Raw genomic sequence first — 26,247 nt, forward strand, 5'->3', positions numbered from 1 at the left:
TCAGAGCCTGAGCTTGGGGCATGGCTGACAAAACACAAATAATATGATTAATCATCATTTTTGACGAATGTTAACAACGAATTCATCCAGAGAACAAAACATAAATACATTGGTATTTGTGAGCAGCATTGGGTTTTATTCTGGAGGTTGAGACCGGAAGTGGTGTTGTCTTTGCTACCCGGTGACTTGACAGAGAGAACCCCTCCCTTTTCCCCATTCACTCCTGTGCAGTGTTTTATATTAAAAGGTAAAGATGCGAATTCACACTGCGACTCGTCCGTCAGCGAGCGGATACTCAGCGGGCAGGTCCGCAGCCGGTCTGCACCGCCTCGTATGATATGAACGTCTCCGCCGCTCCCGCTGAGGACCGCGTCTGTAGGTGAGCAGACTGGTGTCGCCTGTTGCTACTGTGCCGGTCACTGCTGTCTTATGTTGGCGCCGTGTGTCCACTGTTATGGTCGCTGCCTTTAGTCATTGTGGCGACAGGCAGTGTTTCAGATACACTTGGTCTTATATGTAGACATTGTGTGATGATGAATGTGTACTTGTGGTGGCATGTTGCCTTCTGTCAGGATTAGACATTAGGCTTTTACTTGGTGTCGGCAGTCCAGGTAGGCTGATGCGTGATGTTTTCACAGGGAACGTCCTGCCAGACGCCATTTACAAAAAAATCTTTTTTAATGTTTCTTTGGTTGTTACCGAAATAACACAACATGTGAAATATAACCGAATATGAGAGTCAACGTTTAAACCCACGCAGTAATTCGGTGTATGAAGAACCTGCGATGAGCTGTTGATTTATTAATTATTTTTTTTAATTCCAACTTTCCTCCTGCCTCGCCTGCAGTTCATGCGATATTTCTCTAATAAAATGCGGAGGGCGGCAGCGACCATTAGCAACCAATTCTAAAAGTTAAAATGCTGCTGAAAGAATAGCTGCAGGGTGTGTGTGTGTGTGTGTGTGTGTGTGTGTCGAAATGTAATGTCGCTTATATGTAAGGAATCCGAATCTTATGTCACAACTATTGCTGCTCAGCAAAGGTGGATCTATTAAGCTACTAAAATATAAAATGGTGTTTTGCGTGACGTCCTCTCTTTAGCAGGCGCTCACACTTCAGGCAGCGTTCGGTTTGTCGGACTGTAAACGTTAATAACATGACGCCTGTCAGGGAGCTGATTGTGTGTTATCTGCTGCTGTTTGCCCAGGTCAGAGACATGACAGGCTGTGCTCGCTGAGCCGTGTCTGTCATTAGAGAGCAGAGGTTTACATGCATCACTTGCATGCGGCAGTTAAATCCTTGTTTTCCCACATGTGCGGCAACAGCTGGATCGTCGGCGTGTCCCTGCCGTCCATCCTGACTTCAGGGTGCATCCCGATCAGAAGGTGTTGCGTTGGTTCGTATGTGGTCATTCCAGCCTGTCACAGTCACAGTCACAAGGCGGCAACCACATTCCTGACAGACGAGACGAGGTGAACCCCGCAGCTGCCACACAGTCCCGTCTCATTTACATAGAGAACGCGTTCGGACTGTATTTAATGTTTTATTGGATGGACATAGTGTCGATGGGTATTCAGACACAAACAGGCTGTCAATAACCTGAAGAATGACTCGTATTTCTATTGGACCCTGGTGTTTCATTCTGCTGAGAGCATTGTAGGCAATTCTAAAAGCTTACATTAAAATGAACAGCTGTGCTATATTGCTTGTTGTTTATTTGAGGCCTGTCTGAACATGTAAAATATTGTTCAACGTTGCTAATATATTTGCCAATATGTGAGGCTCTTCACCTGTAATCATACTGGTACGGTCATATTGGTTTGATTTATTATGGTGCTGTGCTCTCTTCTTCTTTTGTCCCACCTGTTGTCCATCCTCTATGTATTGCGACAATCAGTTGTCCCCAGGGGACTGATAAAGTATTTTGTATCATATCTATGGTACAGTTTGTGCAGTAGTATCCATGTTGTAGAATTACGTAGTTGATTAGAGCTACAGTCATCGTCAAAGTTTACATACACTTGTAAAGAAAATGTATATCATGTCAGTCTTGAGTTCCAATGATTTCTACAGCTCTCATGTTTCTGTGATGAATGAGTGGAACACAAACTACTCTGTCCCAAAAACCATTCATGAAGTTTGGTTCAATAATGAATTTATTATAGGTCTTCTGACAATGTGACCAAATCTGCTGGATCAAAAATATACATACAGTAACTTGAACCATCAGTTTTGGCGATTAAATGTGTGAATCAAATTTGATCTGTATCATGGCCTCTTAACTTCTTCTGAGTGAGAATGGCTGATAACTTTTCTGGGCCCATTTTAACAGGGCTTGTTTGAAACACCCATTAGACTCAGTCACAAACACTACAATGGGAAAGTCTAAGGAGCTCAGCATTGATCTGAAAGAGTGCATTATTGATTTGAACAAGTCAGGAAAGTCACTTGGAGCCATTTACAAGGTCCCAAGATCAAACTAGTCCCAAACTATCACCTGCTGCACCAGAGAAAACTGGTCAGGATGGTCAAGAGTCAAACAAAAACCACCAAAAAGCAAGTCTGCAATGAATTAGAAGCTGCTGGAAGACAGGTGTCAGTGTCCACAGTCAAGCATGTCTTGCATCGCCATGGACTGAGAGGCTGCCGTGTAAGAAAGAAGTCCTTGCTCCAGACTCCACACCTTTTAAGCTCAATGGAAGTTTGCTGCTGATCACATGGACAAAGAAAAAACCTTCTGGAGGAAAACTCAAAAATTGAGTTGTTTGGCCACAATGAGCAGCAATATGTTTGGAGGAGAGAAGGTATTATAGGTACCATACCTACTGTCAAGCATGGGGCTGGTAGTATTATGCTGTGGTGTGGATTAATGAAGACGGAGGATTTAGGAAAACCTCAAATCATCAGCAGAAGATGGGTCGTGGGTGTAGTTGGGTGTTCCAACAGGACAATGATCCAAACACACATCAGAAGTGGTAAATGAATGGATCAATCAGGCTAGAATTGAGGTTTTGGAATGGTCTTCCCAAAGTCCTGACTTGAACCCCATCAGAACATGTTGACTGTGCTGAAGAAACAAGTCTGTGCCAGGAAGCCAACTAATTAAGTTGAACTTCACTGATTCTGTCAAGAGGAGTGGTTAAACATTCAGCCAGAGGACGACCAGAAGCTTGTGGATGGCTATCAAAAGCAACTAACTGAGGTGAAAATGGCAGAGGGACATTTAACCAGATACAAAAGTAGTATGAGTTCCACTCATTCTATCACAGAAAAATGAGAGTTTTAGAAATCATTGGAACTCCAGACTGACATGACATACATACATGTTCCTTACAAGTGTATGTAAACTTTGACGATGACTGTAGCTCTAATCAATTACGCAATTCTACAACATGGATACTACTGCACAAACTGTATCATAGACAGATACTGGGTCCAGAATAGACCCCACTGAAACGTAAGATGTTTCACCTCTCATCCAAGAGGCCTCTTGCCTACAATATAGCATGTCTTTTTGAACATTTTTGTTGATTTCTCAGGGAATAATCCATGGATCTTGATGAAAAAATCATGCATATCTAGGTGGCTGGTATGTTTATGTGAGGACAATCTGAGGCAGATCCTAATAAAAATCTATTATTCCTCCACAACACAATGGAGATGTTTCCATCTGCAATGTTTTGTTGTCCTATTGGTTGGCTGTATAATATATGGTGAGCTTATATGGGCAGTTTAAAATTTTAAGGGCGATTCTAATGCCATTCTAAGTCAATGTTTTGTCATATTTAAGTATACTGAGTATGAGCATGTTGAAATATAGTCTGTAAAATACCTATCATGTGTAATGTTTTTAAGTCAGTGCTTTGTTTTGGGGTATTTTATTTCCTTGTAATTTATATTTTTACTTTAAAATGGTCATCATGAAGGGTATGATTAGAAAAATGCATTAGCATGTCTCCTCAGTCTAATAAACCTTTAAAAACCCTTATTCTTGGTAAGAATAATAGTAGTTGCAGTAACGTTTCCAGCCAATAGGCTGCAGGATGAGCTTGTGTGCTCTTAACAGACAAAAGATAACAGGCTAAACAATTCAGCTGATGACATTTTATTGACATTTAACAATATTACACCCACTGTTATTTATCAAGTACGTACTTGGTAAATCTTACATTTTAACAGAGCTATAGCCTCATGTAAGAACCAGAATATTTTACAAGAAACTCTGAAATTATGTTCAGAAAATCTCCAGAATATTTTTTAGTGACCTCAGTTTCTATATATGCAGTCATTCTGTCTACTCCAATGTGCCGTTGCATTTTTGGCCACTTGCAGTGTTTCCCCTGGGATGGAGTTGTAGCTGCGGAGGTGTCACACACTTGCAAAAAAATGTTTTGTACGTTTGCAAAGTGCGCCGTCTGGGAGGCTTCAGTGTGTCTGCTGGCAGCAGAGGGACTCTAAGCATATAAAGTACATATGAGGTGTGATGAGCAAGTCTTTTAAAGTCATCTCAAAATTAAAATCTGCACAGGCAAAAATTTTCCAGAGAGAAACTTAGAAATACTCAGACACCCTGCCAGCTGAGAAAAACTACATAAAAATTGCAAACACTGCTAGTTGTGTTCACGGTGGTCAACTGGGTAGGCAAATCATATTTTTTCCAGGATGGGGAGGTCATGCCCGATGCTTATTGTTATAATTGCTGAGCTGACATATTCAGCTAAGCGTGAAGTTCCTCATTTATATGCTTAATGCTTTATGCGTGTGTGTGTGTGTGTGTGTGTGAACTGGTCTGTCAATTAAGCATCAGTAGCGAGAAAAAATAGGCTACAACTTTAGTTTCTAAAATTATAAGATGGAGTCACAAGTGTGTAGAAGTACAAAATAATATAATGTTAGTTTCTAAGGTTATCAGACGCAGTCCTCTCCATTCCTGCTTTACTTGCTTTTACTGGCAGGTGTGTTAATTGACCTACATATGAGGCGTCCATAGCGCAAAATAATATAACATCAGAGATAAAACGCAGCCCTCTCCACACTCTCCTCTCTTAACTACTCCTCTCCTCTCCTCTCCTCTCCTCTCCTCTCCTCTCCTCTCCTCTCCTCTCCTCTCCTCTCCTCTCCTCTCCTCCCCTTCAGCAGCAGTGGTCAAATATTTAGCAGCGGCGCACCGCCCGGAGAACACTGACTTGAGTGCAGACATACACAGACATGCCACAAACTGTAAACACAACACTGACATTACTACCATGTACAAAATATAATGCTAAATGATTTAGGTATCATTTATACCCAACTGGCAGACACAGTGCAGCATAGTGTTGTCACAATACCGGAATTTCTTACTTAAATACCTTGAAAATAGTGATATTCTATACCATTTTCAATACCCCAAGGGAATATCGACACAACACTGAGTGCATAGAAATGTAAGATTTTAGGTTCTCTGCCAGAAGAGACTTGTCACTCAAAAGAGGACAGCCTGTCCCTCTTAAAAGTCAGTCCGCCTAAAGTGAGCCTGCGTGTTGTTAACTTGGTGGCTAATCCCATTCACTTTAATAAGTAGGTCAAAAGCAAGCTTGGTTTGAGGAGTTGTAGCATTTATTCACCGACAAAAAGTCTAAATTGTACTGCACTGCTATGTTCACCACTATAACGTTACTGTCAACTACATACTCAGTGTCTCACGCACTCTTTTTCTCTCTGTCTCTGTCTCAGTACCACACACTCGCACGTAACATGAACACAAGTTATTCCTGAAAGGAGTTTGCTACTTACAAATAAAACATATTTTAATTTAAAAACATGTTAAATACAATCAGAATCTGGCGGGCTGCAGGTCCCGCAATACACTGGTGGCAACCCTGATGTGTGTGTGTTTGTGTGCATTTGTCTGTGTGAGTGTGTGTGTGTGTTAACTTGCTGTCAAAGAGAAGAGTGAGCAAGAAAGCAGAAAATTAGCGCTGAAACCATTTCAAATATTCAGATTCAATATGTATTGAAAAATCTATATTTTTGACAACACTATTGCAAAATTAGCTTTTATTTATCATCATTATTATTATTATTATTATTATTATTATTATTATTATTATTATTATTTGGAGACTTGTTCATATACAATACTGGAGTCAACATTAACTCTGTTAAATTCTGCTTTTGTCTCCTGGGAAAATTGCCAAAAGCAATTAACCTGTTCACCAGCTATTACAAACCTGATTCCAATAAAGTTTAGACTCTGTAAAATATAAATAGAATGGAATGTGATTATTTGCTAATCCTTTTTGAGATATATTTAATTCAAAACAAAACAACTACATTATATTTAATGTTTTACCTAATGAACTTCATTCTTATTCTGAATTTGATGGCAGCAACACATTTCAGATAAGTTGGGACAGGGGCAACAAAAGACTGAAAGTTGTGGAATGCTCCAAAAACACCTATATGTACAGGGCTGCAGCATTTAAGGAAACAATAGAGTCCCAGATACCACCTGTTAGCTAACACAAAGCATGTAATCCCTCATTCTCACAGCCACACTGGAGCAGTGCATATGCGTGGCCTTGCGTCTTGCTTTTCATTTCGGCGTCCATGTTAACAGGTTAAGACACATGCACACTTCTCGGCAAAGATAGACCTGAAAACAACCTGTAGACAGTCACGTCCACATCACGCCAGCATTTTACTACAGTTTTAATGTCGGAATTTTCAGAATATGTCACAGACATGAAGAGAATGCACACAACAGGTGATGGGCAGTTCCATCACTCCCTTTTTCTTTCCGCTCTTTCACCGGGGGTAAAGGAAAATCACGTTATTATATTTATTGATTATTATCAAAGGCAAACTCCATGTAAGCAGATAAGGCAGGAGCTGCGCGGTGTGGACACGTGAGTGAGTAGCAGCTCAACACTATACAAGCATCCAGTGTGGCCAGCCTGTAACCTGTAAGAGCAGTGAATCAGCTGTGCTGTGAGGTTTTGGAGGTTGGCGTATATAAGCTCTACCAGCTTTGCTTTGTAATTCATCCTGCTGTAAAAACGGTACCAAGCAGAGGGACAGTAAGTTTCTGTGTCACCAGCAGGCTAATGATTATTTGATTGCAAGCTCCTCCTTCTCTGGCAAAACACAAACAGTGTGATTGCAGTCAGTTATTACCCCTGGCAGAATGCCTGAATGAACAGTGTGTATGAATCAGACCTGTAGGCTATATTGGTTTTATTTTAAGCATGTTCACAGCTTTTCCTGTTGTGCAAATGTCAATCTGGGATTTGAGTCTGAAGGGTTTTCTGACGACTCAATGGATGAAACTGCTCAAAGGCAAGTTGTTAATTTGATGAAGTAATCCTGGCCCCATCTTACTGTTCTTTCCAATCTGTCAAGCTTTATGCATCCAATCAAATTATCACCTTATTAAGCTTTTATGGCTAGTATGTTATTGTACCATTACCTATTAATACATTCAGACACAGAAAAATATTAGCATTAATTTGGAGTCTTGTTTTTGGTTCCCTGTGTAATGTATCGGATATCCACTCTCGATTTTAGCAGTGGTTTGTTCCCCAACAGCTCCTGAGAAGAAATCTGGCTCTTCAGATAAATGCTACACTATGTTCACCAGCTAGTTGCAAACTATCTGTCTGCTGTTTGGTACTGAGCAGGTAGAGTCCTTTTTTACAGAACGTTTTCCCCTAAAAACAGCTGCCTGTTGCTGCTGGTTAGACTGATGTTGGTAGACTGGTAGACTGTTGGTATCAAACAGTTAAGTTGCAGTATGGAAAGTCAATGAGCTAAAAGAGGCTACAACGCTTCCTAGCAAAAATGCCCCTTTGTGGCCTGTGTGGGTCCGACTTAGTATGGGCAGCCCACGCTCAGCCAACATTTCTGGCTTCTGTCTCACTGGGCCCACTTAGGCCCGTGGTATACTGTGTAGGCATACTGTGGGTACACTGTTGGTTTACTGTGGTCATACTGGGCACACTGTGGGCATTCTGTGGGTACACTCCTGGCATACAGGGCACACAGTGAGTTTAGAGTGGGAAAGCAAGGCATACTATGGCATATGGCTCCTGTGTCCCTGTAGATGCTTATCTAACGTTTGGTATTAGTTTAATTCTGAACCTGCAGTATAGACTTACCAAAACTGAACTCATAACACTACTATTAATATGCAATACGTAGAGCTGATGGGAACTACAGAATTAGGTGATAAGTCTCTGTGAGTTTGAAACTACAAGTAGCACTCACCAAAAGATATTACCAACACTCACCAAAACCATCTTGTTTCCTCTTGCCACTATTCCAACAATTACCAACTCTGGTTTGGTGGAAATAATCCCTTAATTTACCCTCTTAGATGTGAAAATATTATTGCCTTACCAAGTCACCGATGCTGCCTCTCCCGAGACTGAAAGCTTCAAGTGAACACGGCCAGACCGGGACAGAACACAGCCTCTGAGAAAACGGAGGCCAGTTTTCAGTGTTAGCAAATAGGACCACTTAACAGCTCACGGCAAGTTAACGTTACATTTAGCAGCAGCAGTCAGTGCCTAATCCATAAATCACCTTGGTACTGTCACTGGCCTCTGTCGTCGTTCTCCAAGGCTGCTTATGGAACCGGACTGGAGGCATTCATCAACAGCCAATTAGTTAATAGACAAATCCCACCTGTGCTCACTCTTTGGCTCATTTAAACAACCAATCATATCCCTAGGTGCTGCGAGTGACATGCAAACAGCCAATAATTTAACGTGTGTATTTCAGTTGCACCATCACCATGTGATTGACAACAACAGAAGATCATACTCTACCTGTTGACTTACACAGTAGCTATGGCAATGTCTGCTTTTCTTTCCATCTGATACAGCGGTTTAATAAGCTGTAGTTTCCCTGGTAAACACACTGACCTATTTGGCCTCTGTCCCGGACTTCTTCTGCTCCTCTCTGGGTTGCTTATCCTCTGGAGCTGCTCTTCGCTGCACGAGCGTACAGGTGGGCTACTGCCGGGCTGCCCTGCTGCTGCTCTGCCATCTGGCCTATTTGCTCTACCTATGAGTCAAGAGGCACTGCAATTGCGACAGCCAAAGTGGTTGGTGTGATTGTCAGGGCAAATACGACTCACAATCCGCAGTATCCGCTCTGCCACTGGCTGATTGTTTTACAAATCAACTGAAAGAAAAACACCAGTACAACACCAGAGTGAGAAAATAGTGCTAATGGAGATTCATTTGTGAATAAAAAAGGACAGGTCAGCTCATGGGTATGGCAATATTTTTATTTATTTATGCATCATTTTATTGTGTGTGTGTGTGTGTGTGTGTGTGTGTGTGTGTGTGTGTGTGTGTGTGTGTTTTCCTTGTTGATTTGACACAAATAGTTTTACCCGCTTGCCTTGAAAACATGGTTAAATTCAAAATAGAAGGGTTAAATTCAACCTTTCAACCTTCTTTGGTTATCCCTCTCCGGCAAGATGGTGATGTTCCGGCCAAAGAGACCGGAACATCACCATCTTGCCAGCAGACAGAGGGAGATGCACCGTAGCGCTAAACAGAGTGGACTAAAGTCACTGATCTGCTTAGTGATAATAACACCTATGAGACACTGAGGCGAGATCCTAGCAGTAGCTACAACAAGAAGGTTATAGAATATCTGCAAAAACTGGAAAAGGACAGTCATTGACAGGCCATTATTTTACCGACTGTACCCTGGAGAAGCCATCCCATGCATCTATGGACTCCCCAAGATACACAAGGAAGGAGCACCACTCAGACCCATCATCAGTAGCATTAACTCAGTTACCTATAACATATCCAAGCACTTAGCCAGTGTCCTAGCTCCTCTGGTCGGTAACACTCAACACCACATCAAAAACTCACAGGATTTCCTTTCTTAAAAGAAAAATACAAGTAAAAATCTATCCCTTCTTTATAAGTTTAGTGTAAAAGTTTAATCATCACCTGAAAGCAGCAATTGCAGCAATTTCATTATGGAATCTCTCTCGCTGTCAGAAGGAAATTGTTGATGTCTCAGCTTCTTAGAGATCATCCAGCGACAACTTCTGATTTCTTAGTGAAGCTCTGGAAAACTTCCATTTCCTTATGTACATCCAATTATGGCGATCAATTTGCACCAGAAACTTTGGGAATTCAGTCCATCTCTGGTTGACCAGATATTCTGCCTTCAATCCTCTTGAAGCATCATCGGCAAGGTTTTGTGATGTGGGCATGTATCTCCACTGTAAAACATCCGAGTTGTGCCTAATAGTAGTTTCCCTGTTTGCAAAAAAGTTTTGAAACCTTTTCTCCTCATTTTTAATGTACTTTACAACTGATGTGCTGTCAGTCCAAAAGTTTGATTTCTTCAGCAGAAGCTGCATCTCTGATTGAAGCATTTTGTCAACTCTAACAGCATCAACAGCAGCTGTGAGTTCTAGATGAGGTACAGTAATGGGCTTCAGTAGAGCCACTCTGGCTTTGCCAAACAAGAATGCAACATGAATCATTTTTTTCAATGTTCTGCATTCTGAGGTAGGTAACCATACCATATCCATTCTCGCTAGCATTGGAGAGGGGATGCAATTGGGCATTTGCAATCATTCCAAACCTCTTGGGTTTGAGACACCTGTTGACCTTGAAATCTGCAACTTTTTCAAGATCTGTCAGCCACTTGTTCCATTTCTGCTGGAAAGTCTGAGGTATCAGTTCATCCCAATCACACTTCCTCTTACATAACTCCTGCAACAACAATTTAGCAGAAAGTATGAGAGGTGCTAGAAATCCCAATGGGTCGTAGACAGAACTGATTATGGACAACCTGCCGAGTTTGGTGTGGGGCTGCTCCTTAACTTTCAGCTGAATTTGAAAGTGTCTTGATGCACCATTGCAGACCTAAAGCCCTCTCCATCGGTAGCTTGTCTTGGTCCAAATCTAGCTCATACAGGTTCTTTGATTTGTGTTCTTCTGGAATGCTTTGAAGAACTTTCCGACTTTACTCATCCATTTTGTGAGATTGAAACCTCCTCTGTTGCAAACAGCTTAAGGTTCTTAACCATGATGACAGCATCCTCTTCAGAGGGCAAGCTCTTCAGAAGGTCATCCATGTAGAAATTTATCTTGACTGTGTCAATCACTTTTACTGGAAAATTGGTTTGGCTATCCTCAGCAGTCTTTCTGCTGAGAGCAAGGCATGCAGAGCTGGGTGAAGATACTGCCTCAAATAAATGGACAGTCTTCTCTTAAAGATCCTGCTCAAACTGAATTCACGGTGATGACCGGGTCTTAAGGATAAATATAAAGTGCACTGGGACGAGTGACAACTAGAACAATGGGAGGTAAATACAGCAAAAAACCAGGAAGCTGGCATAGGAAATCTATTCTATTTTAGCCTACTTTCCTATTTCTTAACTTGTTTTAATGTTTTGTTTTAATGTCTATTTCTTAACTTGTTTTAATGTTTTGTTTTAATGTATTTTAAATGTTTTTACTGTAATTGTATGCGCCTGTAAAGCACTTTGAGTTGCCTTGTGTCTGAATTGTGCTATACAAATAAACTTGCCTTGCTTTGCCAAGTCACCTTCAGGCCACCACAAGAATCTCATGAGTCCACACATTCCTCTGCCACCTTGACTCGGTGGAACATGGCTTGTACGTCTGCCATTATTGCCACAGATTCCTGTCTGAACCGCGTAAGTACTCCTATCAACAAGCTGGTCAGGTTTGGGCCTTGTAGAAATTGACTGTTAAGCAAGACGCCTTTGAAACTGCTCTGCAGTCAAACACAACTCGTAACGTTCCTTTCCTTGGATGGTAAACTCCATGCTTAGGTATATACCACACCTTTCCCTCACGTCGTTACAACTGATGTTGTGGCACTTGCTCAGCATGGCCTTTGCTAATGAGATCAGCAAGAAAGAATGTATACTTACCATGAAAACTTTTACATCCTTCTGAAGTTTCTCTCTCAGACCATGAATACGTTGCTAGGCAACACAGAGATTGTTTGGCATGGTGACATTTCTTTTTTGAAAGGCAGTTTAATTTTATAGTGCCCTTCTTGAAACTTCTTTTCCTCTCTTGACATATCTTCTTGGTCTTTAGAGGCTCTCTCATTAAAGTCATGGTGGTATTGGTTGGTTAGCAATTCCTCTACCCTGTCGACAGTAGTCCTGTTCACAGTAACTGCAGGGTAGCCACTCCCACTCTGCTCGTCATTGTTTCCTTGTAATGGACCATTAATCACCCACCCCAGTAAGGTTCTGACAGCATATGGTCCGTCTCCCATCATCATGACTGTAAATAACCTCCCAAGGTTCCATCAACTTGGAGGCATTGGTGCCGATTAACAAGTCAACATCAGCTCTGATACGAGGAATCTGAATACCTTTGAGATAAGGCCACTTAGCCAGGGCCTCATCACTGATAATGTTGTCTGTGGACACTCTTTCTGGGTAAACACATCAGGAAGCTCATAGAAGTGCTTGCCAGAAAACTCTGAGATTTCCAGACCATTAATAATGCAGCTTTGTATTGCTTTATTATGACCCATGGACCGTGGATGAATTTTAGCTCTTTGTCCTTCAGTGTTCAACCTGTCCACCAGTTTTTCAGAACAGAAGGTACCTGTGCTTCATGGATCCAGAAAGCATACATCCCCTCAAATCACCTTTTTTCCCTTTGTGGACTCGTACAGGCAAGATGGGAAGAATGCCAGTGCTGTTGCCAGCCCCTGTATGACCACAAGTTGAGGTAGTTGTGCAACTCTCAGATCTTTTCTTTGTCAGTTCAGTATCTCTATGGATAACCCTTTCCTTTTTTTCAATATGCAAAATGCTGGGATGGGTTCAGTTGCATTGTCTACAGGTTAATGCACCTGTCACAATTCTTGCTTAAGTGCTCTGCTCACAAGCAACTGAAACAAAGACCTTTTTTTTTTTCCTGTGTGCCTTTCTTTCCAGCCACGTGCACAACACAGGAAGTAGGGTTTGCCTTTGTACAGGAGATAACTTCCCTCTGAACCATATCATTCTTGCGAGCATCTGCTTTAAATTCATCAGTAATAGACACATGAGTTGCAAAATGGTAAATGGACTGTACTGTCTCTCTAGTCTTAGCAACCACTCAAAGCGTTTTACAACACAAGTCACCCACTGGTGACAAAGGGCTACCATGCAAGGTGCTCATCAGGAGCAATAACCATTCATACGCACTCATACAGAGACACTGGGAGCAATTTAGGGTTCAGTATCTTGCCCAAGGATACTTCGACATGTAGACTGCAGGGGCCAGGAATCGAACCATCGACCTTCCGAGTGGTGGTTGCCCGCATACTTCACAATAGAGTTCTCTTGATGTCTGGGACTGCAGTCATTGGTGTACAGTGTGAACAGGTGGGGACTGAGCACACAGCCCTGGGGGGCACCGGTGTTGAGCAATAATGTAGAGGAGGAGTGACTGCCAATCCATACTCTCTGGGGTCTGCCTGTGGGATGTTGATATTAACACACTGGACTTCTACACTTGTGTCATCTAAATAAGCTGACATGTCTGACATTGTGCAAATGTGTTGGCATAGCATAGCATACTCCTCTGCCAGTACCTTGTTAATGACCTTTTTGATTTTAACCCCAAGGTACTTGTATGAGTCCACCCTCTTTTGCTTCCTCTCCCTGGATGACAACCAGGACAGTTTGCCTCATGTTACTCTGGTAGTCCTAACACAAGCTTGTTGTTTTTGCTGAAACTGAGCTTCAGGTGATTGTCATTGCATCATGTGACGAAGCTCTGTCTCAGTAATCTGTACTCTGTCTCAGCAATCTGTACTCTGTCTCAGTACTATGCACTCTGTACTTATTAGTCTGTAAGTAAAGATAGAATAGCTTCATAGTATCTGTCTGGACAGACATGGTTGTAAACTGCAACTTAGCCAGAGATAGAACGTTTTGTCAGTCCATCACTTTTGTCCAGAATGAAATATCTCAACAACTATGGGATAGATTTCCTTGACATTTTGAACACACATTGGTACACACTAGTGCCTTGAAGGTGAATCCTAATGACTTTGTGATTCCCTGACTTTTTCTCTAACACGTATGTTTTTATAGTCATTCATTGTCTCGACAACTATCAGATTGTCATGAAGTTTATTACATTCATGTTCCTTCAGGATTAATTATAATGAATGTGGTGTTCCTCTGACCTTCATCTCACATCATCACCAGGTCAAAATTTCAACTTGTCAAAACTTGCAAAACTGATGTCATTTCCATCAGCCTTAGTGGAACTTTTTGCTTAGTGCTTATAAGCAAATGTTAGCAAGCTAACATGATAAACTAAGATGGTGGACATAGTAAACATTGCTTGTTTAACACCAGCATCAGCGTTAGCCTTAGTGCCGCATGAACTAGTGCTACAACACAGAATAAGTTAGCAAACAATGTGCAATAACCCATATTTCAACTCTAGCATTATTTATTACACTGTATTTTATTATTTTTATTATTCCACTGTATATATGGATATATTCTAGTAGAATTATTCTGTTTTTGTTGTTCTTGCTTATATATAGTTTTTATTCTTCTGCATATTTCTGGGACTTTGAATTGGAGCAGCTGTAACACAAGCAATTTCCCCTCGGGGATCAATAAAGTATTTCTGATTCTGATTTCTGACTGTCATTTTCCCTACCTGAAATTAAGTCTGTGGTTAACACAAGCTTAAGAGATAATCAGGTTTTGTTCTACGACATACATACGTCAGTAAATACCCTAATAGTGAATTTTAAATAGTTTACGTGTCTTAAAAGTGAGGTTGCTAACAAGTGGCTAAGAAGTTGTCGGGGACATTAAACACTATCATGCCGAACACAGAGACTCATTTACTCACTAGCCTGTCTTTACAGGCGATTATTTACAAAATATTCTGACTCTGACTTTGCATCTTGTAGATTGAACAATTTATAGTAAAGTGTGTGTAGAATTGTGTAGTAGATGCTTAGTGATGGTGACATTGAAGTCATGCGACCATCATGCACTTTGTTTATAGCCTAACGTTAGCTTTATACTCCTGGTGATTACACTCAAAAATCATTATATTGTTGATCATTTGTGAAGATCTTATTGAACGAATCTTTTAAGTATCACAGACTAGACAAGCAAGTATGGTTTAGTACTACAGGTCTCAGGGCAGCAAACTATTTGAGCAGCTACTTTGTCATAAATCCAACAGAAGAGCTATTGATTTATCTGTTAATAGTGCAAGGAACAAACAAGTTGTTGTAACAGAGAAGTCGGTCAATGATAATTTTCACGGCAATCTGATTTCAAGCTGCACTCAGCACCAGTAGTTTTCCACACAGCAGCAGCACAACACAGTAAAGTTGTTTACTTTGCTGGGTTGAGGTGTGCAGCCTGTTGCCTGCAGCTCTTCATCTGACAGCTCACTGTGTGCTTTTTTCCATTACCTCCTGACAAACTGATCTGCTGACGGAAAACTAACCAAAATGACTGTTGTTGTTTTCTAGACACATTGTTAATGATCACCAGCATTGGTAACCTCTGTGACAAATACACCATATTTCTTTTGACGGTATCACAATAAAAGCCACCAAGTGTTTGCCACGGGAACAAAAGGAGACCTATTATGCTTTATCGTTTTTTTCCCTTTCCTTCAGTATTTTGTTCCTCGGTTCTTGTGCATGCAAAAGGTCTTTAAAGTTAAAAAGGCCACAGTCAACACCAACAGAAGCTCCTCTCCCACAGAAACACTACTCCTGAAGTACCTGAACTCCTCCCCAGTAGCTTCCCCTTAAATTCCATGACTTAGTGACATCACAATATGTAAACATGTCTCACATTCTCACAATTAATGCCTAGCAGTTACTTTGGCACGTAAGAATTAAGTTAGCACAGCTGCTCTGTTGTTGTTAGTGGTGCTGGCTCAGGTGTGTGTTTGCTGACCAATCAGAATACACTTGGTATTCAGTAGGGGGGCCTTGAAGAAACAGCAATTCAGACAGATGGGTAATACAGTGCTGAAGCAGTGGACAGTGTGAGAAAATGGATGCATTTTGGAGCATTAAAGTATGTATACCTACTGTAGTAGTAACCCAAAACAAAATTATGAACCTGAAAATGAGCATAATGTCTCCTTTAATGTGAAGTAGCTGCAGGAAAAAAATTGGGGTTTGCATTAATATTCACTTCATGAACATAAACTAATTATCGTTTTCATTTATTGAAGATATTTCTGCTATGTTATCCACTCTGTGTGGATCCACTTACAGGTTTTGTTATTCCCATTATGCCTGGACTCTTCCTGATGAACAAACCAGTAGTAGTGAGATGATTTATGAGGTAGTTTTAATGAAGTGTAATAATGAGACCGCATGCCAGAAGATCAGGCCTCCCATTCACAGTGCAGGTTTTTAATAGATCCAGCACAGAGCCTGTTCCCATTCAACAACAGGTTTAGCAGCAGCTTGATGTAGGCCTGGAAGCTGCCACTGGTCCTTACTATGGTGCAGAAAATGGATGAACCCACACCTCTCCACTTCCTGATAGGTTGTTGTTAGACATTATTGCAAGTCACGAATAGACTTGCTGCGTATCACCGTGGAGCAGAGCCGAGAGCCACTTCTGGGACACTCCTCAAACGTGCCATGGTGCAGCTGGTGGAAACATGGCCCCCAAATTCCACCAGATCTGTGTTCGGTCCGTCTACAATCCCCCACCTCAGTGGAGCTGATAGGTTTCACTCTAGTCTATGTGTGTACATCCACTGGCTCCGCTGCGTTGCGTATCTACTCTTGCAACTCTGGCAGTCCAGACCCTTCCACAGCAGATATGCAAGGCTTCTAATTTTTCCGGATGTCAGAGCATGCTGCATCAATTCAGCTGAATTCAGCACAGAGCAATTCGAGCGAAACAGGAAGTCAGACGCCAGCACGAAAATCTAAAAAAAGAGACAAATCCAAGCAAATCCACAAGAACCTTTTGTCTGTTTGTTGTGTTTATAACACATACATACGCACATGATTCTGTAATTACCGCAGGAACTCCTCGGTCTCGCCACTCTAGCTGTTCGGCAGTGGTTTGCCGTGCTGCACGCAAAACCCAGCGTGAATGTTGATGGACAATGGAGCACGGAGCAAAACCACAGCGGAGCCATTCTGTAATGCACATGCAGCCAGCGGAGTTACCCCAGATGTCACCAGGACTGTCATGGCTGCGATGTGGTCGCCAGAGCTGATCACAGCCATTCTAGACAACACTCACCCCAGAATTACCCAATTTTGAGCTGAGTATAAAATCAGAAGTACAAAAAACTATTTGATTTCAATATCTAATCCAATTTGTGTGCCTTGGATTCTCAATTGAATATCAGATGAACAAATGATACACAGATCCTAAAGGCATGGATTGGCAAGCTAGCCAGTTTACTAGTCAAATCAGCCCTGGGACTCTGGATGAATTAGTTGATGTCATCCACTCAAGATTTTGCTACCTAGACATTCATTTGTGTTAGCAAGTAAGCTAACATTAGCTGAAAGCAAGCTACATATCACAATATATTTCACATTCCTGTTATGTTGGCTTTGATTTTGGACATTGCGTTGTAGCTATCTGTGTTGTGTTGGGTTGCTGGTTGTTTGTTGAAGTTAGAGATCACTTTCTAAGCTAACGTTAGCGCATTAGTGTTGCGCACTGTTTGCGCTGTAGGAGAGTTGAACAGAGGCAAGGCATAAACTTCATATCCTTTGGATTTTTTTCTTGAAAAAATTGTCCTGGGTCCTTTACATAGCAATCAGTCCAAAGGCTGTTAAAAATAACCAAAGAAGCTGGGGATGGTCATGTATTTAGTGTTATGTTGTAATCTGTACATACATTGACAATACAAAGCAATTATGAGGATTTTACATATATAGTAACACAGGAACTCCTATCAGGATCAGGGAAAAAAAAAAAAAAAAGCTTTGTCAACTATCACATGAAGTTAAAACAAGTATCAAAATTTGAAGGGTCCATATGGTGATATTGACACAACACCAAACTAAATGTCAAACTAGATAAAATGCAGTCCCTTATTGGTTCACCTTGTCTTTCTGTTTGATCTTGTTTCAGGCTTGAAGGCAGAATGATAACAACTAGATTCACAATCTAGTATCTCCAGTTGGCGGACAGTGAGGACCAGTCGCCACTATGCAATGTGTGTAAAGGACCAGTGGCGGTGTTGTGGCCCCAGGCGGGATGCTGCTGACAGCCAGTCAGTATGACTCTGCTGGACTTGTGGCTGTCGCGCTCTATCCCCATGTGCCTGCTCCTTCAGAGCCTTGTCCTCATGGCCCTGTGCTTCCCCTCGGCCAGCATGTGTCCAAAGGGCTGCATCTGCCAACGCGATCTACACCTCCACGGCCTCAATGTTTCCTGCAGTCAGTCTCGCCTCAAAGAGATCCCCCCCAGCCTCCCAGTCGACACTGTTTTGCTGAGGCTGGACCACAACCAGATAGGCGCTGTGCCCGATCAAGCCTTCCATGGACTCAGGCTTTTAAGGGAGCTCAACCTTTCATACAACGCGGTGGAAACTTTAGGGGAAGGTGCCTTCAGTGGCATAGAGGCGACGTTACAGGTGCTGGACCTCTCCCACAACCGCATCACTAGCGTACACAAGGATGCCTTCGCTCGGCTTAAGGCCCGCGTTATTGTGGATGATAACCCTTGGCATTGTGACTGCGCCCTCCAGCAGGCCATCGGTGGAATGGCCCACAACCACGAGGCTGCCGCCCGGGTTCTGTGCAGAAGTTCCGAGGTTCGTGACCAGGAGGGACGACCTTTCTTGGCAGTAGACACAGACCTTTGTAATCTGGCCAAAAGGACCACAGACTATGCTATGCTGGTGACCATGTTCGGTTGGTTTGCCATGGTCATATCATATGTGGTGTATTATGTCCGTCAGAACCAGGAGGATGCCCGACGCCACCTGGAGTACCTCAAGTCTCTCCCCAGCAAACCCAAGAAACCTGACGAGGCTGATGACATAAGCACTGTTGTCTGACAGTGTTAAAGTGACTGTGTCCCACACAAACCTAATGAACACCAAAATGCTTATGTAACAGGACCCAAATTTATAGTGTTTACTATTTCAAAGTTTTAGGTGATGTGAGCATCAAATCTGCTGAGAAATCTTTGTATTTTGTAAATTTTGTCATATGTCTTTCCCAGGTTTTGTTCATGACTGATCTGAGATGAGATGAGAGGGGAGGCCACAGAGTCTAATAGCCTGACAACAACATTGTCTTTTCTATAAAAATTGCATAGAGTTTTAAAAATTTGAATCTCAGGTTTAAATATTGACATGATAATGATTTCTTTAAATTAAAATAATATATATCTGATTTAAAAATATATATATTTATAAGTCTTGACACCCTAATTTTTCATTTCCCAGAAACCTGAGTTTGGTATCTCAAAGCCCACGGTAAAATGCACATTGAGTTTTGCAAGCACTTGCTGGATCAACTCTTTCATACCCCTTAAAATTAAGTGTTAATTTTAAATATCTACATTGACAGTATTGCACAGAAATGTCAGTATCTCTAAATCCATAGCCTGCTTATGGAGATTATTTGATATTGTGTAATACTTCAGACCATTAAAGCCTGGTATATGAGGTATTCAGAAGTATGAAGTAGTTTTGTCCTCCTGCTTGCCTTGAGCTCTGGTGGCCTGTTTTTATACACAAAATTCACAATAAGACAAATTGGATAGAGATGGGTAGGCAAGAATTCTCTGAAACATTTGTAAAACTATATCATCTCATGGCTATGGAGAATAGCGTAATCTTTGGAAGACTATTTCTGTCAATAAAAAAAAAGAAACACGGTTCAGGGCTGCAGTTCTGGCAAGCTATTAGCATTAAAACCACCAAATCCTGACATGTTTTTGGTGTTAACAAAATGACTAGAAGCATTTACTGTATATGTGATTCTTGAAATAGTCGTTATTCTAAAATACTAAGCTATATCAACTATCTCATAATTTTGATTTACCATGAGTATATGTATTTTTGTCATTCCTTACAATTCATAGAGAGGGTTTACATTGTTTTCAGAAAACCACACTTTTCTGATCCAATGTTTTCATAGCTGGAACACAGGAGACTTCAGTTTTTATGATGCCACTCCTTGTAGGAGTTGGAATATAACCTTCACCACAGGGTTGACAAAAATACTGTGCTGTACTGCCCCAAAATTTGAAGGGAGGAAACTGTATGTACTGCAAGTGGACATGCGTTAAGCAGGACAGTCCACTTCAATTTGTTCAGCTTTTGAATAATAATAATCTCCTTTTTTCAATGGCCACATTGTGAATCATTTGCTACATTCAAAAATGTAATGATCGTAATGTTAAGAATAACTATTTTGGTTTAGGCTTGAGATTCTGTTCAGCTGAAACAGCATGGCAAGTTAAGGCTCCTCCATACCACTGCACTTTATCATTGACGAGTTGACCTTGCCATTGGCCATTTGAAAGCTACATTCATCTCAAAAGAAGTCTGCTCAGTTTCTTGTAATAATGAGAAAATGTAATAACACCTTTTCTCATTATTTCATACCAAATTACTCAGTTTTACCAATAAATCTTTGACTGTTTCAACAACATAAAATCTTATTTTGTCATATCAAGAGACTTTGTTGTTAATACACAATATTAGTATATTTTATAAAAAAAAGATGTAACAACATACCATTTTATCTCTTTATCCCACAACCATCCATATTACAGTATGTGTATTATGGATGGTTGAAAACTCCCAACCCCCTGAAAGGATCGGTGAGTATTTCATGTTAATTAATGTTCTGTGGTCTTCCATACATCAAAAGGTCACACATAGAGTCAAAATTCATACAGTAAAATAGTTTGGAGTGAAGCAGCTGTCCTGATAAATCCTGTGATACTGTCTAAAAATATTTATTTCAGAATATAAAAGTTTAGTTCTGTTTCCTCTTCAGCTTTTAGTGTTGCTGCTTAAATGTACAATGATATTTGTTACAGTGACATTACTGTGTTCATGGAAATGTTTAAAATAATAGAAAGCAGGCTCTCTAATGACAAAAGCAGAGTGTACCCATGTTGTGACCCCGCCTATGTCGGCCATGACAGTTTTTTGGCCCCATCTGAATAATGTGCCCTTGAAATAGCAGGAAACACACTGCGCCTTTTTGACTTAAGACCAGCTTTTTGTTGATCTATGGCGCAGTAGCTTTCTGCTGCCTCAAGATAGCAGTGCACCATCAATACACCTGACCACACCTCTCTTTAAGACCAACACGCCCAGGGGCACACAGGTGGGCACAGGTACATTTGCTTTTTACACAACATGGGCGTTGGGTGTGAAAATGACAACTGCATTGGTCTGAAACTAGCTATGAAACCTGCAGTGCGCTGTGCACCACTTTGAGCCAGAACAGCCCTCATTGTTGACATTGGAAATATACTTTTTTTCGTCAAATTTTTTTTTATATTACATCAAAATATGAAACTGAACTTACAGCCTTGTGTAATAATGACACATTTCTTGACAAAGTGATATGTTGTCATTGCAAAAAAGTTTCTGTCTGTAATTTGGTATGTAGTTATAACTGTTTCTGATATAATGAGAAACTGAGCATACTGCAAAAACCTGCCTGCCTGCAATACAAAACAGCACATATATTCAGGTCATTAGAGATAGACATACCCTTAAACTTGCCCCAGATGCGAAAGACTGTCCTGGTATGCAAAACATTAGTCAACAATCTAGCAAAATTGGACATTCGCAAGTCAAAAATAATTTAGTGAATATATGTAAATTATGTGCAAGAAAAGTCCTTGACTTTGCAGCATACTGAGATGAATGTTTTCTTACTTTAGAATGATTTATCTGCCTTGCAATGATTAACTTTTTAACTAACCTCCTAAATGTTATCAAAATCAATGTTATGTTTATCAAATGTAGACTATGTTACATCATGTAATCATTTAGAATACACCCACTGACCTAATCCTACAAAAAGCATCCATACATGGTTGCATGTTTAAATCTGTGCCTGTGTTTAACCTTATTTGGGAGTACTGAAATTCAACAAAATATGCAGATATGAAGCAGAAATCTTGCATCTAGAAAACTGGCATGTCCTTTGTTGGAATTAGAATGGTGTGGTATGACTTTAAGTTTATTGTGCTATATGTTGCAATTTACCATCAGTTCATTATCAGTACAGCCTTTCAGATTCCCCCATCACTGAAAACTAGATAGTCTGCAGTTATTGTCTCCCCAACTAAACTAAATCTAAATCACAAATAAACTGCACAAACAAGTTATTTTCCTTTAAAAAGTTCACATCCCCTGAAAATCTTGTTCCTGATGATCTCCAGTGGTTTGCCTTGACATGATTTTTTAATGAGATAAAGCAGTGAAAAATTGCTTTTCAGCTTGGTGTTGAGTTAAATAACCCTCCATGCCAATAAGACTTTGCCAGAAGATGAAAATGACAGTAGCAGTGTCCCAGTTTAGCATCAGTCTCCTCTTGAGAATGAAACTCAAGGCCAAATATGTCTCTGTGGGTCCCATTCAAAAGATTTCTCCAGTTAGCTGCTTTTTCCAGAGCTTTTGACTTAATCTCTAGTCGTAATCAGCAAAGAGTTTTCTCAATTGTCATCATGTGGCCTATGTTTGGAAAAATAGATTGTGTGATGACCATGTGGAGGAGTGGATGATGAGATTCCCTCCAGAAGACCAGGATGGGGACTGATAAATTAATAGGGATCGCCAGAAGCATCACAGTGGAACGTGGGTTGGCAGAATATCCAGCCAGAGTCTTCAAGTCACATGGAGTCAGCACTCACCAAAAACCATTGCACACCTTAAAGGGGAACTGTGGTATTTTTTAACCAGGGCCCAATCTGTAAATGATTCATGATTCATGAAAGTTTTGGTTGGTTGGATTGGTTGAATAGATCACCTCTGCTGGCAGCCACTACATGGCTAGGGCTACAACGTAATCTTTTGGGGCAACTCAGACCATCTGACAACATTATGGAACTGATTCCTATGGAAATAGACCTTTTTGTTCAATTATAATATCCTTTTTGGAAGCAGAAACCCAAGTCTCGCTCACGGAGAAGTGTTGCGCTGATATCTTGTGAGGTGAGTTGTTACAATTGTTTCCTTATCTAGAATGTAAAAATCAGTCAGCCATGACTTAAATAAATTCTTGCTGGCAGTTCTTCTAGGTAAATACCAAACTCTCTCTCCAACACTTCCATTGTTGTCTTCATGCAACAACTCCCATCTTGTGAGATTTTAGAGTGAGTATTCTCCCTGAGTAAGACTTGGGTTTCTGGTTACAAAATGGGTCTTATTATTTAACAAAAAGGTCAATCTCCATTGGAATCATTCCCATAATGTTGTCAGACACCTAGAAAAACAACCTCAGCCTGTCAATGGCAAAAACAAACACTTTAAATGGACATAACTTTGACAGTCGGCGTTGCCCCAAAGAATTACGTTGCAACCATTGCAGCCGTGTTGCAGCTGCCAGCTGAGGAGATATTAGATCGATTGCAAAACTTTCGGTATGTGTGAATCATTTACACACAACACTATGTAAAGGTAGGGTCCAGGTTTAAAAATACTGGAATTCCCCTTTAATATCTCTGCTGCTACACCATAAAGACTAGACACCCCATGTATGACATCCAGAAAAACAGTTAAACTACACTGGTATAACAGCAAGCACCCTGAACACAAGACTCAATTGCCAAGAAACAGACAAAATCAGTGTTTAAAAGTAGTCACAGCATTAACTTAAAAAGTTATTGTCCAGGAGTCAGTAAATGGCTGGTAGGAAGATCAAGAGGACATGCACATCACCCACCAAAAAAGATCTGTAAACCAGCCCAGTACCCAAGAAATTATGGAGGAGGTATTGTGCCCTTCAGGTAACAGAGAGTGATGAAAGGGTTTGTAGCATGCCTGAAAGGGCAGGTTGCATCTTCTTACAGACCAGCAATTAATGTTCGCCTTTGTAATTAACCATAGCCACAGTTTTTTCTTAACCTTTAACCAAGTGTTTTACTTTAATGATAATTTACCAAAAGGACAAGCCTTCCCAAAGTTTAACCATGTTGTAGTTGCCATGCTCAGATACTGTAGGAGGCAGAGAACATTGGCAAAAGACACTAAAAACATCCCTGAATGTATTCCAAGATTCGGCAGAATTGTTGAGTTCTTTCAGTCACACAATGACTGACTGAACTACTGTATCTCCCCAACTGCAGAGGAAGACCATGGGATGTGGCTGAACACTCTGGAAAAAGCTAGTAAGCAGATGTTGAGTTGGAATTATTTTGTCAAAGTATGTGACTTGTGAGTGTTTTCTCTGATATTTTGGGAGCTAAGGTTTGTGGTGATGGTTTAACATCTGTGTTGCGCTGTACTCTTCTTCAGTTTGTGATGTCTATGTTAGTTCCTTTTGTCTTTAGTCAGCTGTTGTCAATAAGAGTCGGTCTTTGTATATCTGTACTGATGAGAAGTTAAGCACAAGACTTAATGTGAGTTTCAATGGACTTAGTGTTTTGTGGTTATTCCAGTCCTTCAGAGTCAATGCTGTTACTGGTAATTGTTACCGTTTGCCTTCACTCCATTTCATTCTCATCAGGTCCTTTCATGGGGGGCCAGATTTATATCTGTTTATATATGCCATCAAAGCCACTGGAGCTCACTCAAACAGGACCAGGGAAAGCCAATGAAAGCCACATGTAAGACAAGATTGACGTGTAAAGGTACAGGAAATTAGATTTTCACCGAAAGGTTATTTCATAAATACTACTTACTTTAAATAATAGCCTAAAGAAATCCTGCACATGCCTGGTGACATGATGGACATTAGGCATTGCTGATATCTTGTGAAATTTCCTTTCAGTTCATGTATAGTTTGTCACAGAATCTGGACAATAAGGGTTAAATAGGGTAATATGGTAAAATGAAAAATATCTTAGGGGATATGCAATGAGATTATGTAGGTAGAGATCACATGTAAATAGGAACATTGATGTTGTGTGAAATACTTGAAATCCCTTTAATTAGTTGTTCTTGAATGTGCTTCACCCGTTAGCCTTGTAGAGGCAACCTCATACTCCTCATGACAGGATCAGAATAGGGTATAAAATGCATGTACAATGTTATGAAGCACAGTGTAGCCAAGGACTGGAGAGTATTTCTAAGTGCCTGAATACTTCTGTCATCATCTTATTTTTTTATTTATGTCTGCTCCACCTCTGGTCTTTGTTCTGAACACGTAAGCCTCTTATAGGATTCTCACTGTTTAGTGAATTAGTTGATTAAGGTTTATTTTGCAAGTTAGAAAAAAACGGAATCAACCACGCTGATGTAAAGAGCTGTTGAACTGAATAATACTGTATCATATCACAGTTTTTGATAGACTTACACAGTTGAGAATGAAAATGCTAGCTCCAACTATCATGGTTGTGTTGTAATGGCATGACACAGAAAATGAAATAAAGGAGGTATGCATTGGTTCATGGTATATTTTCTTTCTCTGTTGATTTAAGAATACACAGGCAGTAAATGAGTGATGCATTGCAGTAATGTTTTTGTTTTCTGGAATGAGTATTGTAACAATAATACAGGACGCAGGAAAAATAGGTTAAATGAACTCTCATCCATGGGCAAGTTTTTCTACCTGAGATCAAATAACACCTAAAAAAAGTCTCTGTTTAAGAAATGAAGAAGCATGTAGCACAATGGCTTGTTAAAGGATGCTAAGAATTTAAGAAATAAAAATGTGAATCTGGTGCATTTCCATAAACTGTTTTGAGCAAATGAACCAGGCTACGTAAAGCATAATTTCGTCAGATGAAGCAGTGTAGGCTACGTCACGCATGGATGTGGAAGTAAACAAATGCTAGAGGTAAACAAACATGGAGACAAAATGGAGGGAGGTCTTCAGGAATTACTTCACAGGGCAAGTTGTAATTGTTTTGCATGTCAACTAGCATGCTCGGTCATGTTGCCGAGACAACGAAGAAATGCAATGAATATAATGCACACCGCAAGGGAAGACAGTTGCCTATGATACAGTACTTAGAATTACCATGACCTGAATGACTGAGAACTTTCATCAACTTATAGCGGGGTTGTTAACAATTATTTTCCAGCAAGCCGCTCATGAGACTATGTGTGTGCGTTTACCC

The 26,247-nt window shown here is 40.7% G+C and overlaps 1 protein-coding gene across 1 annotated transcript; it reads left to right on the forward strand.

Annotated features, from left to right (window-relative positions):
• The first annotated feature begins 251 nt into the window (after window positions 1–251).
• lrrc3b (leucine rich repeat containing 3B) lies at window positions 252–25,573 on the forward strand. Its single transcript, XM_084380035.1, has 2 exons — window positions 252–379; window positions 18,115–25,573. The coding sequence occupies exon 2, from the start codon at window positions 18,263–18,265 to the stop codon at window positions 19,043–19,045; it is 783 nt and encodes a 260-aa protein (XP_084236161.1). The 5' UTR covers window positions 252–379; window positions 18,115–18,262; the 3' UTR covers window positions 19,046–25,573.
• The last annotated feature ends 674 nt before the right edge of the window (window positions 25,574–26,247 follow it).

The sequence above is a fragment of the Pagrus pagrus genome (genome assembly GCF_965226575.1).
Source record: "Pagrus pagrus genome assembly, chromosome: 17".
Lineage (NCBI taxonomy): Eukaryota > Metazoa > Chordata > Actinopteri > Spariformes > Sparidae > Pagrus > Pagrus pagrus.